General features: G+C 39.4%; 1 protein-coding gene and 1 pseudogene across 3 annotated transcripts; both read left to right on the top strand.

The window, feature by feature from the left end:
• Window positions 1-421: 421 nt before the first annotated feature.
• LOC133727934 (protein ALTERED SEED GERMINATION 2-like) lies at window positions 422-3,019 on the top strand (annotated as a pseudogene).
• Window positions 3,020-3,673: 654 nt separating this feature from the next.
• LOC133729562 (homeobox-DDT domain protein RLT1) lies at window positions 3,674-13,237 on the top strand. Of its 3 annotated transcripts, none has more exons than XM_062157100.1 (18): window positions 3,674-4,259; window positions 4,371-4,850; window positions 5,220-5,260; window positions 5,461-5,850; window positions 5,927-6,016; window positions 6,094-6,258; window positions 6,383-6,599; window positions 6,800-6,900; window positions 7,480-7,566; window positions 7,654-7,806; window positions 7,906-8,061; window positions 8,423-8,632; window positions 8,760-9,461; window positions 9,543-10,082; window positions 10,627-11,244; window positions 11,362-11,466; window positions 11,633-11,896; window positions 12,167-13,237. In XM_062157100.1, exons 1-18 carry the CDS (start codon window positions 4,118-4,120, stop codon window positions 12,902-12,904), a joined length of 5,199 nt encoding a protein of 1,732 aa, XP_062013084.1. In that variant the 5' UTR covers window positions 3,674-4,117; the 3' UTR covers window positions 12,905-13,237. The 3 variants fall into 3 exon arrangements, with proteins under 3 accessions (XP_062013084.1, XP_062013083.1, XP_062013085.1); XM_062157099.1 differs by having other exon boundaries at window positions 3,678-4,259; window positions 12,164-13,237; XM_062157101.1 differs by having other exon boundaries at window positions 3,678-4,259; window positions 5,220-5,259; window positions 5,562-5,850; window positions 12,164-13,237.
• The last annotated feature ends 5 nt before the right edge of the window (window positions 13,238-13,242 follow it).

Below are 13,242 nucleotides of genomic sequence, written 5' to 3' on the forward strand. Positions count from 1 at the left end.
CTTTAAAATAATAATTTATTTTTTTATCGATAATATAATTACTCCTCTAAAATAATAATTATTTATAATTCTCCTAATAATATTCATTTATACGAATTTTACTGTATATTACTCGGAGGAAAAGGGCGAGGGAGTTGAAAACACTTTTGACTCTTGGTTATTTCCCGCGAAATTGCTATCAGTCTTCTCCTCCCAAAAGCCTCCCTGAGCTCCTCCGAACGCCGGTGAAATATGGGAATCAAAGACGGGTTCGCCGAGAGATGACAGGTGAAATGGGACCCACACGCTTCGCCCGCCAATTCTCCGTTAATGAGGTCTACATTTTCACTCTCAGAATTCTGTGATTTTCATGAACTTGCTACTGTTATTTCATCTGGGTGTTGTTTTCTTTGCTTATTCTGAGCTGGGTTTCTGAGATTTTGTGATTTCATGATCTGCTTGTACTTATTTCTTCATCTGGGTTTCACTTACATTAATGCCCAGTATTCATTGTTTTGTTTACTCATTGTGGCAGAGCATGGTGAGAACCGGTTAAGTGTTTATAGAGAGTTCGGTGGGTATGATCGAGGGTCCTCTGTAGTAATAGTCAGATTCAACGCTGGTGGTTGCCACAGGTTGCTTTGGCAAAGTCACAGTTTGGAACTGGGAAACTCAAACTCAAACTAGAAGGCTCTCGTACGATTCCGGGCACCGCGCACCGGTAATAGATACCTGGATAATGCATAATACCAATGACAAGAGACTGGAAACTGCTTGTTGTAATGGTCAGGTAGAATTTCTGTCTACGAATTTTTCGTGTATGCCTCATTGCCTTGTTCCATTATAGAAGAAAATTTTGGTGCTGTCCCTTTTGTCTTTCGTTGTTATTATGTAGATATTTTGCATTCACATTTGTTATTCACTTCATTATCTTTAGAGCTGCTGCTGTTGATTTGGATGGGGTCATCAAAATGCTCTAGTGTTGCATTGTTATTTAGGGCTGTTCAGTAGATGGTGCGTTATGAAAATCTAAACATTCCTGATTTGATTGATTTTTGTTTTGTTTTTTCCGAGGTGATCTATGAATCTTTAAAGGGTGGGTTAGATAATGAAGTAATGAGCCCTGTTCAGAACATGGCATTACAATACAGGATGGGAAAAGATGAAAGAATTTGGGTGGTCTAAGTACTCTATCCTATTTCTGATGAACAAATGAAGCATACAATATTAAACTGTTTGAATTGGAAATACATGAGCTTTCTAGCTAGAACCATTTTCATCATTCCAACCAATATCTATTGTGTCCATGTTGATAAATGAGATCTAAAAGCTTCTCTATTAGCAATCTTTCCTGGCTAATGGCCCTAGTTTTTTATATTGTACTATGGTTTTGATTCATATTCTTTCTTTGCAGGTGAGACTAGGTGAGATCTTGGAGGATGGTCAAGTTGTTGTAAAAAGCTTGGCAACAAACTGTCAGTGTGTGTATAGGCTTGCTGTCAAGCCTGATATTCCCCACATACTGTATAGCTGTAGTGAGGATGGTTTGATTCGACAAGTATGTAAACTTTATGATATGCTGTTTATAGATACATATGCTCTCATGTTACTTTCGAGTGTCAAAGTTTTAGTTTTTGCTTTTTCAGTTTGATCTGAGAAGCAACTCTGTTATGGAGCTACTTCGTTGCACCCCATTATTGACAAAACAGAAGCACATCAAAGAGAGGGTAGAGGTGTATGCCATGGTATTTGACCCAAGTGATCCAAATTACTTTTGCATCGGAGCTGATGATGTCTATGCAATTGTCTATGACATCAGAAATTTGCAGCGCGATGCGCCAAGGAATTTAGATAAACCAGTGGACACATTTTGCCCTAACCACTTGATTGAGAGAAATGGTGTTCACATCACAGGGTTGGCTTACGCTAATTCAAACTCAAGTGAGCTACTTGTGACTTATTATAATGAGCATATATATCTATTCCAGAAGAATATGGGGTTGGGTCCCTCGCCATCTTCTGCGTTATCCAAAGATACTGAAGCTTGAGAAGCCACAAGTTTTCTTGGGAAATAGAAATGCATGGACACCCAGAGCAGTGAGCTTCTTTGGCCCCAATGATGATTATGTCTTGAGTGGGAGTGATTGTGGTCATATATATATATATTTGGAAGAAGAAAGGAGGTAAACTTGTTCGTGTTATGAAGGGTAGTGCTAGATCACGTGGTCTAGATCATGTAGAGCCCCATCCACATTTTCCTACTCTTGCAAGTTCTGGATCAGATAGGTGTGTAAAGCTCTGGGGTCCTATGGCAAATGATGCTCTACCACCGCCTTACCCACACAACATAGAAAAGGTGCTTTTAAAAGCTCTCTGTAGAGAGTAAAATGTTTAGTTTACATACTTGGCTCTATCTTTGTTGCTTTGATGCTTCCACACATTTCTTCTTTCAATGGCATATTAGGGAGCCAAATAGACAAGGTCTAAGATTTACTGACCTGTTGTTTTGTTATTTAATGACAGATTATGAAGTCCAATGGAGTAAGGAGAGATGAGTTTCTGCAGACGATGGCCAACATTTACAACAGATGAGCTTCTTTTTCTTTCCAAAGTACGATGTTTGGTATATAATGCATGCTGCATTTCTATATTATGCTTCGTTACTTGACTGGTGGGTTTCATGATATACCATGGAGGTTTTATAGAGGATAGAGATGATCAATCTTTTTTTTTTGGTCGTTCATTAATAGGTTTGGCTGGAAATCCGGACTGTAACATTGATCTGAAATTCTTGCAACATTATTCATGATAACCCCCCACTGCAGATGAGGTTCCTTTTTTTCCATGAGAGTTATAATGTACTTCCAATTTGTGTTTCTATGCATGTTTTGTTTGTGTTTGTGTTTCTGTTTGCAGAGTTCGCTCGTTGCTCCCATTCGTAGTGTAGAGCTTTGTTTCCTGATGTCACTCTTGAAGATGGAAGACAATTTGCCGGAAATTCGAAGAACTGTACTATAATTGGAGATATATCTTGTTTGCTTTTGTTTATCCCTCATTGTACTTATCTTGCATCAGCAAACTCAGATTATTATATACATAAATACACGTATATAAAAATTATGTTGCTTTTCGATGCCTGGGAATCGTTTGTGTTTCTATAATGAATTGATGAAGGTAACTGAGATTCAACCAAGTAGTTATGTTCGATTCCCTGATTGTGGGGCTAATATGGGATTTTCGCTTCCAGAGGTTGTACGCCGTGTGCTTATTTGTGACATTGTTTTTGTGATATTATTTGAACAAGCTGAGAGTGTGCGAGCTCTGCCCCTGAATGATGTAACAATAAATTTCTTAGATCATGGTTGCAATATTCACAGGTATTGAAGAACTTTTAAGGTGTTCGTCGGATTAACCTACGTGACGAAGAAGGTAGAGAAATGAGTTAAGACTAGAATAAAACAGAAAGATGTATTGAGATAATATAAGACTAAGTGACTAACCATTCGAGTCTAGAACTATATATAAAGATTCATCGGGAAATTTCAAATCATACCAACCCTTCAAAATCTCTGATCATCAATCTACAAGGAATTTTTAATGAAGAGAGAGATTCATTCTACTCATTTTTAGCGTCTTAGCCCAACACACAGAGGAACGAGTTAAAAAGAACCAAGTCACCAAAAACAAAATTTAAATAGGAAAAAAAAAAGTGAAAAAGAAAAATTAAAGAAAAACAAAAAAAAATTATGGAAGGTGGAATTAGAGTGAGGAAAGACTGTTGTTGGTCTTATGTTCCTGATTTTGCCTCATCCTATTTTTTGATGCTGCACTTGTTGCTGTTGTTGTTGCTATTATCAATTTTCGATTTCCACATTTATATATTATTCACATTATTCTTATCAAAATCAAAATCAAAATCAAAATCAATATTATTCCATCATGATAATTCTTCTACCCCTTTCTCTTTCTCAATCGCTTATTATTATTACCTTGACTGTTACGGTAATCGTTTAGAAAAAGGGTTCCTCAGATTCTTTGTTTGCTTTCGTAAAGTCTTGGTCTTTGTTCATGAAAACAATTTGGGGATAAAATTCTAGGGTTCCAAAAAAGGTTGAAGATTTTGAGAGCCCAGATCTCGATGGAGGGTTCGGAAGGAGATAATCAGAATCGGAACCATGAGAATAGCAATAGTAAATTGAACAATTCCGGCGACGGAGGCAAGCCCAAGCGCCAGATGAAGACGCCGTTTCAGCTCGAAACCCTAGAGAAGGCCTATGCGTGTGAGTTTGAATTTCGCGATTCGTGAAATTTCTGGTTCGAATTTTTGTGAAAGATTGAATTTTTTGATCTGGGTTTGTGTTTAATTTTTGTGGGTTTTTGATTTTGATCAGTGGAGACGTACCCATCGGAGTCGATTAGGGCGGAGCTGTCGGAGAAATTGGGGCTTTCCGATCGGCAGTTGCAGATGTGGTTCTGTCACAGAAGGCTGAAGGATAAGAAGGAAGGAGGTTCGGGTTCGGGTCCGGGTCCGGGTCCAGGACCGGCGAAGAAGCAGAGGAAATCAGTGGCGGTGTTGCCGGAGCCTCCAATTGATGACTTGGCACATGGGTCGGAGCCGGCGAGTGACTATGGGTCGGGTTCAGGCTCCGGCTCGAGCCCATTTGGTCATGCAGACCGCAATGTGGTGTCCAGGAGTGTTGTTGTTGAGGATATGCCAAGGAGGAGGCATTATGAGTCACAGCAGTCGATTACGGAGCTTAGAGCCATTGCTATTGTGGAAGCTCAATTGGGAGAGCCATTAAGGGAAGATGGCCCTGTGCTTGGGATAGAGTTTGATCAATTGCCCCCGGATGCATTCGGGGCACCTCTAGGTATACAGCTTGGTTTGAGATGCTTTGTACCCGACTTATATAGCGTTTGATTGCAGAATTATGCATAGTATTGTTTGCTTGTTATGGTTGTATAAGACAATTCTGTTGACTATTTTTGTGATTATAACATGCGTGGTCGTAATTTGATCATGAGGAACCAGAAATGTACTTTCTCTGCCATGTTCATATATGTTGGTCTTTTCATAAGCTTAGCAACGTTTCTGAATGCATTTAGATTACACTTGCTACTCATAAGTAATTAGTTATTACCTAAAAGGAAACACAGTTGCATTATTGCCTTTTGCTTGATTGCTTCTGGTATGCAATTGGATTTCTGCTAATACTTCCGATTTTTGCTTGGTGAATCAGTTGCAGAGCAGCAGAAGCGGCATGATGCAAAACTAAATAAAGTATGCATCTCTTTTCTTCGATAAAATGATTGTTTTTGTCAGATGATAATGGGCAAATATATGTTCTCTTCTTTCAAATAGCGAAAGAAAATTGCATTTTTAATATCCGTCAGAGTTGTGTAGCATGTTACGAGTAATCTCTTTCTTGAGAGGTTCCTTGGTCCTATTTTGGCTTATAGTTAGTATGCGCTTCTTCTCAGGGTACTCCAAGATCTCTCCATGAATATCCATATCTTCAAGACCACCCCATTATTCGGCCTGATGTATATGGACAAGTTGCTCAATCTCATTTTCATGATTCAGCAATTGATGGTCCAACTGCAAGAGCTTCACCATTTGCAAGTGGAAATGAACAGTTGTCAAGGGTTCACGGTGGCCACAGTCGGGCTCGTCTTCTGTCACAACAGGAGAGGCAAGCAGTGGCCTTTTCATCTCCTGGTGATGATGGCTTACCTCAAAGGGACCCCTTTATCAATGTTAGAATGAATACTCAATATGGTGAACCCCCTATTATTGCACCGGAAAACTCTAATGTATTGTCTGATGGTCAAATTAATGACACTATGCTGAGAATGGAGAGGAAACGCAAGGTATACTTGTTCAACTGCATTTGTTTCAAAGTATATGTCCTCAGCCAAGGAAGACTTTAATAGTTGCCTCTTGCAGACTGAAGAAGTCAGAATGGCTAAAGAAGTAGAAGCTCATGAAGTTCGAATTCGGAAGGAGCTGGAGAAACAAGATATTCTGAGGAGAAAGGTTTGATTTTCCAGCAATAAGTTTATATACTGAAGTATAGCAGTTTGTATGCTGATATTTTGATTTTTCTATTATAGAATGAGGAAAGAATGAGGAAAGAAGTGGAAAGGCAAGACCGTGAAAGGCGAAAGGAGGAAGAGAGGTTGATGCGTGAGAGGCAGCGAGAGGAAGAGAGATCAAAGAAGGAGCAAAAACGTGAAATCGAACGAAGGGAGAAGTTTTTGCAAAAAGAACATATAAGAGTAAGTTTGGGATCTACTAATGTAGTGCATTTGTTTCATAGTTTGATTTTTCAGTGCAATATTGCATATTCTTGTTTCTCTGTGCCCCTTTCTTTGCCTTATCTCTCTTGGGTACATCTTGCAGGCTGAGAAAAGGAGGCAAAGGGAAGAGCTCCGAAAAGAGAGAGAGGAAGTGAGACGCAAAGCTGCACTTGAGAAGGCTACTGCAAGAAGGCTTCTTAATAAATCTATGGAACTTTATGAGGATGAGCAACTAGAGCTAATGGAGTTGGCTGCTGCAAGCAAGGGATTATCCTCAATAATTAGTATTGATCCCGACACCAACCTTGATGAATTCAGAGGTAAGTGTTGCTTGGCATTCTCTTCTAAAAGCTTTACTATTTTTCCATGGTTTTCCCACTCAAACAGTTCCCTTCTTTTGGGCAATTGATTTTGAAATATCAGATATATCTTGTTTGATAATGGGATTATCTTTATTTATTTTGCTACATAATATTCCATTGTAACCATTTGAACTGACCACATGATTTTTGTGCTTTAGATGATCTGACGGCATTTCCACCCAAGTCTGTGCTATTGAAAAAACCATTTGCAGTTCATCCGTGGATCGATTCAGAGGAGAACATTGGTAACTTTCTCATGGTGCGTTCTTCCTTTTTCCTCTTATATGAGTTTTTCTTGTATAGGTTATGGTTTTACATTAATTCCTTGTGAACAATACATGATCACTGGTCTGTAATATCCTGGTAGTCTCTTGATACTTGTCTGTACTTGTGTTTCCTAGTTTTCTTGTGGTAAAGTAATAACAAGTATTTATTCTTTGTGTTTTGTGGACATTGTAATCCTATCATTTGGTACTTTGCTTTTAGTACTGGAGACTAATTATTACCTCCAAAACGATGGTGTTTTGATTACCGACCTTAAACTTTTGGGTTGGGTTGATCTTGGCGTAGTTGGGTCAGTTAAGTGGCAATTAGAGACTTCTTAAGGTCTGGATTCTAGTGTTTGTGTATGTATACAACTGTCTTAAAAGTGAAATCTCAGTATACTCTGATTGGTGATCTATGCTCATGGTTTGTAAGTTTAACTGTGAGGCTGTTCTGCATAAGATCCCTTCTAGAAAGGTCACTTACTCGTTATTTTATAAAGTACTCTTTTGCTTATATTTCGAGTTAACGCCTTCATTTTGATGATTGAATAACATGATGGTGTGTTTGACAGGTTTGGAGATTTTTGATTACATTTGCAGATGTTCTTGAGTTATGGCCTTTTACTGTGGATGAGTTTGTTCAAGCTTTTCATGACTATGTGAGCCGCCAATAAGTGTTTTTATTTCAAAATTGCGCATTTCATCTGTTTTCTGCCCACTGAGATATTATATAATTTTGATATCAGGATTCAAGGTTGTTAGGAGAGATTCATGTTGCTCTCTTGAGGTTGATTATAAAGGATATAGAAGATGTTGCAAGGACACCTTCTACTGGACTAGGTCTCAATCAAAATGGTGCTGCTAATCCTGGAGGTGGACATCCACAGATTGTTGAAGGAGTAATTTCCACTCTCTGCATGCTTGCACCAGTTATTTTGCTTATCTTATGTCTTTTCCCCAATTTTTCTTCGAACTTACTGAGTTTTATTTGTGTTCAGGCATATGCGTGGGGATTTGACATAAGGAACTGGCAGAAGCACTTAAATCTGCTAACATGGCCTGAAATTTTTCGCCAACTAGCACTCTCTGCTGGATTTGGACCACAGTTGAAGAAAAGGAGTATCTCATGGTCATACTTGCCTGATAATGATGAGGTTCCCTCTCTAATTTTCAATACTTTTACATTTCGAAGGGCATCATTCTGGTGTATCAGTTTATAAAGCAAAGGAAAAAAAATCCTAAAATTTGTATTTCTTAATTAAAAATTGAATTTAAACTGATACTGAATGCTAGGTGAAAAGAGTGTCATAATGTTTACTTTTGGCCTTCCAGATTTGGCATTGCGTTCTAATGTTGCGCCATCTATGTCAATAACGAATGACGTTAAATGTGGTTGTTCGTATGAAATTTTTTCTTTCGGTAGAGTGCACTCAGATGTTAGAAATTAGGCCTTTGGCTTGTTCAATGTTTATTATAGAAAAATCAAAAGATTCATGGGACCCATTGTAATTACAGGGTAAAGGTTGTCGTGATGTAATTTCAACTATCCGCAATGGTTCAGCAGCTGAAAATGCATTTGCAATAATGCAAGAAAAGGGCTTATTAGCTCCACGGAGATCCAGACATCGGTTGACACCGGGAACTGTAAAGTTTGCAGCTTTTCATGTCCTTTCTCTTGAGGGAAACAAGGGATTGACGGTGTTAGAACTTGCTGACAAGATTCAGGTGAATTTAAAGCACTTTTAACACAAACAATGTTGTGACAACAGCCAAGTCTGTATGGTATTGGAATTATGTGCTTCTTTCCTGACTTTCTTTTTCATTCGTTTGTCATTGATTATCATTCTGTAAGAAATCTGGCCTTCGAGACCTGACAACAAGCAAGACTCCAGAGGCTTCAATTTCAGTTGCTCTGACAAGAGATACTAAGCTTTTTGAAAGAATTGCGCCTTCAACATATCGTGTACGATCTGCTTACAGAAAGGACCCTATTGATGCTGAGGCCATACTTTCTGCAGCTAGGAAGAAGGTTCAGATATTTGAAAATGGGATTTTAGCTGCAGAAGATGTCGATGAGGTTGAAAGAGATGATGCCGAAGAGGTTGAGAGAGATGAAGACTCTGATTGTGATGACGTTGATGAGGACCCTGAAGTTGATGACGTAGCTACTCCAGCCATAGTGAAGAAATCCCCTGATCAGTTTAATGAAGTGACTCCTTTTTCAGAGAATGGACAGGAAAATTTATGCATTGATGTTGCACCAACTGTGCAAAATGAGTTTGATAAGGATGTTTCATCTTTCCCCGTTACTGCTTCCAAAGAGGCAGACGGTCCAAGTGCTTCCTCCAAGCAGTGTGTTTCTGGTGTAGAAATTAGTACTAGCAATCTTGATCAAGAAAATATGGAGATTGATGAGAGCAAGGCAGGTGAGTCATGGGTTCAAGGGCTTACAGAAGGGGATTATTCTGATCTCAGTGTCGAAGAGCGTCTTATTTCTCTCGTTTCCTTAATTGGTATTGCAAATGAAGGAAACTCTATTCGTCTTGTTCTTGAGGTAAGCATTTTATTTGAAGTATTTGAACATCAATGTAGTGTCTTCTTTTCTTTATTAAATTTGACACCAATTGTTCAACAGGATCGCTTAGAAGCAGCAAATGCTCTTAAGAAGCAAATGTGGGCGGAGGCACAGCTTGACAAAAGTCGCCTAAAAGAAGAGAATGTGAGTAAATTTGATATTCCATCTTTCATGGGAGGCAAAGCTGAAGCACATGTTCCCGGAGTGGAAGACGGCCAAAGTCCTCTACTGGATGTTTATAATAGAATCAATGAGGAAGGAGCTGCAGAAACTCAAAATTCGAATCATGGTTCACTAGTACTTCTGAATGGTGTGCCTGTTGAAAGGGCCATGGTACCTCAAGATACTTCCATGGGTCCTGAAAACATCTTGAATCAGCAATTGGCTTATGCATCAAAAAAGTCACGTTCACAGTTGAAATCATATATTGCCCACAGAGCAGAGGAGATGTATGCTTACAGGTCCCTCCCTCTTGGCCAAGATCGCAGGCATAATCGATACTGGCAATTTGTTGCATCTGCATCAAGCAATGATCCTGGTTCAGGCAGAATCTTTATTGAACTAAACAATGGAAATTGGAGGCTTATTGACACCGAAGAGGTACTTAAAATGTTTACATGTTTATCATCTGCTTTACAGATCATGCTTGAAATGAACAACAGTTGTGTGTGTATTCATGTTGACTTTTGTTGGTTTACGGTCTTGCTAGTCACATTTCACCCTTAGGGAAACCATGTCAATCCTTTTTAAGCAGATGGGACTGAGGGATAGGTGTGTTTTGCTTCCTGGGGAAGTTTGCTCTGTCACCATTGAGGTATCAGAGCATTGAGGTTTTGGTCTTTTGGTTGATGTCGCCAGCATGCCTTGTTTTTTCAAGTCCTAAAATATATTTGCAATAGGTTTTGGCCTGCTGGCCTATGGAATGACTTGTATGTTTATTAGATTTATATTTCTTTTCAAAATACTTGTAACCCAGTCTTAAATCAACATTAACATGTCAAATTAGTGGTTTCTTGCCTTTTCCACCTTTCGCTGATGCTATGACTATACATACTCTTCTTTCCTAATCCCTTAGAGCTGCAAATGGTAATTACCTTGCGTTACTTCGGTGGTTTAATTTGCTGAATGCATTATTGTTTTGTAGGCATTTGACACTCTTTTGATGTCACTGGATACACGTGGGATTAGAGAATCCCATTTACGCTTAATGTTGCAAAAGATTGAGGCATCCTTCAAGGAAAATGTTCGTAGAAATGTGCATCCTTCAAGTAGAAATCATGTTAAAAAAGAAGCTGATGAAATGGATTCTAGTCCCGACTACCCTTCGGGTTTCGACAGCCCTGGAAGTACAGTTTCTGCTTTAAATACTGACATTGGGGAGACGTCCTCTTCTTTCAGAATTGAGCTTAACCGAAATGAAAATGAGAAAAGGGCTGCCTTGAGTAGGTATCAAGATTTTCAGAAGTGGATCTGGAGAGAATGCTTTAGTACATCTGCATTATGTGCCTCAAAATATGGGAAAAAGAGGTGCAGACAGCTCTTTGATTTTTGCGATTTCTGCCTCAGTTGTTACCACTTTGAAGACTCCCACTGCAGTTTCTGCCATCAGACGTTTGGTGCTACCTATGAAAATCTTGACTTTTCTGAACATGTAATACAATGTAAAGAGAGAAGGAACTTGGAAACTTGCGATATCCATGTTCCTGGTACTTCTGTTCCTTTGGCCAGCAAATTGCTCAAGGCCTTCATGGCTCTTGTTGAGGTGAGATACTACGACTTAGAAAGAATTTCAACTGTTGCTTGCTTTACAGCCTGTGGCATCTAATGTATCTCGAGTTGTTCAATTCCGGTGTTAACGTCCTTCAAAATTGATTGACAGGTATCTGTTCCACCCGAAGCCCTTCAATCCTTTTGGACAGAAGACTGTCGAAAGACGTGGGGAGCAAAACTGAATGCGTCATCATCAGTTGAAGAGCTTCTGCAGGTTTGTTTGCAGTTCTATTTCTTTGATTGAACCCAATATCAACTGGCGTTATGATTATCTGTTAATTCTCAATTCCGCATGCGTCTACTCCATGGTGCATCACGTATATTCCGGATACATAATTTTTGTTTGAGGAGCTGATCAATTTTGGAACACTTCTTTGCAGATGTTAACTGTGTTTGAGACTGCGATGAAACGAGACTTTGTGTCATCAAACTTTGCAGCGACTGATGAATTACTGGGCTCCAGCAAACAGTCAGTGATTGCTAATCGTGATTATCTAGACACCAAATCAGTTTCTGTACTTCCTTGGATACCACATACCACGGCAGCTGTGGCTCTGAGGGTTTATGAGATGGACTCAGCAATTACATATATACCGAATGAGAAACCTGAGCCCAATGGCGACAAGGAAGTCGGAGAACATATTGTGAGTTGTCGTTTTCTTCTCTCATGCTCTCAGTCAGGCTGCTCATAAAATATATGTTGAAAGATAATGTGCTTTACATTACCAAAATCAAAAAATAAATCACTCGGTAAGATGATGCAATGCATTGAATTCTCATAAAAGTCCAACACAAGAAATTTTTTTAAAAGGGGCATTATTTTGCCATGTCTGTTGAATATCAGGTGGTGTTTCATACAGAGTTCACCACAATACTTAACAAGTGATCTTACTCCTGCTTTTTGTCTGCAGAAGATTCCTTTGAGATTCACCCCAATGAGAAATGATAGGGAGATCGAACCAACAGAGACAGACCACAACGAACAAAGTACTCACCTGAAAAGTGCACGAAACAGCCTCAAACGTGGTAGAGGAGGTCGTGAGCAAGGACGTGGTAAAAAGTCCAAATCTGGTGGTAGTCGGCGAAAAGCTAGAGGTAATGAGAACGAGAATATGAGTCAAAGATTAGGACCTGTGGGGCGAAGAATGCAGGGACAAGGGAGTGGACGGGGCCGACGTACTGTTAGAAAGAGGAGAATGAAGAACAGGGCTGTCGAGGGGACACTTATGGGTCATGTGACTGACCTACGCAGTAGCCCCGACAGTGGAGGGGAATCACCCAGAAACTTGGCTGGGGAATGGGATGATGAAAATATCAATATGATCCATATAAAAGGTGATGAACAACGAGAGGAGTATGAGCAAGCAGAGGCACTGGAATCTGACGACGAAGAACAAGCAGTGGGATATGAACAAGGGAACTGGGAAATTGGATTTGATGGGACCTCCAGCGGATGGAACAGTGGTCTACGAGAACCTAGTGATGAGGAGATGGATGCTTCTGAAGATGATAATAATGGCATTGAGGAAGCGAGAGAAGAAGATTCGGAAGGGGATGTAGATATGAGTGATGCTTCAGATGAAGTCCCAAACAGGATTATAAATGATGATGGCACTGATTCAGCTTCAGACGATGATGATTACAGTGATTGAAGTATGTGCTTTGAATTGTTTGTGGGAGTATCTGAGACGTACTAGCTGCGTTTTGATATTGCAGCTCCACTGGTGCGCTGGTCTCATCCGGAGGTGGAAATCTATCTTGGTTTCAATTAGTTCTCATTTTTGTTACCATCCTTGGTATTATAGGCATTACCAATTTATGGATATGGATGGTCTGGATACAAGTACTTGGTAGGAGTGCTGTGATATGCGGTGTAACCTAAATTATGTTCAAGAGTGTAACGAAAATGAGTTATACTGCAAATGTGTTACAATATGTATTTTCCATATTTTTCTTTTCCATATTGGAAAGAGTTATATTACTTACTCCG

The sequence above is a fragment of the Rosa rugosa genome, chromosome 2 (genome assembly GCF_958449725.1).
Source record: "Rosa rugosa chromosome 2, drRosRugo1.1, whole genome shotgun sequence".
NCBI classification, from domain to species: Eukaryota; Viridiplantae; Streptophyta; class Magnoliopsida; order Rosales; family Rosaceae; genus Rosa; species Rosa rugosa.

What these genes read in the sequence shown, in the direction of transcription:
- LOC133729562 (XM_062157099.1), top strand. Translation starts at nt 4,118, where the DNA reads ATGGAGGGTTCGGAAGGAGATAATCAGAATCGGAACCATGAGAATAGC. An exon ending in CCTAGAGAAGGCCTATGCGT is followed by an intron (nt 4,260 to 4,370) that starts GTGAGTTTGAAT and finishes GATTTTGATCAG; the next exon opens with TGGAGACGTACCCATCGGAG. An exon ending in AACTTGCTGACAAGATTCAG is followed by an intron (nt 8,633 to 8,759) that starts GTGAATTTAAAG and finishes TCATTCTGTAAG; the next exon opens with AAATCTGGCCTTCGAGACCT.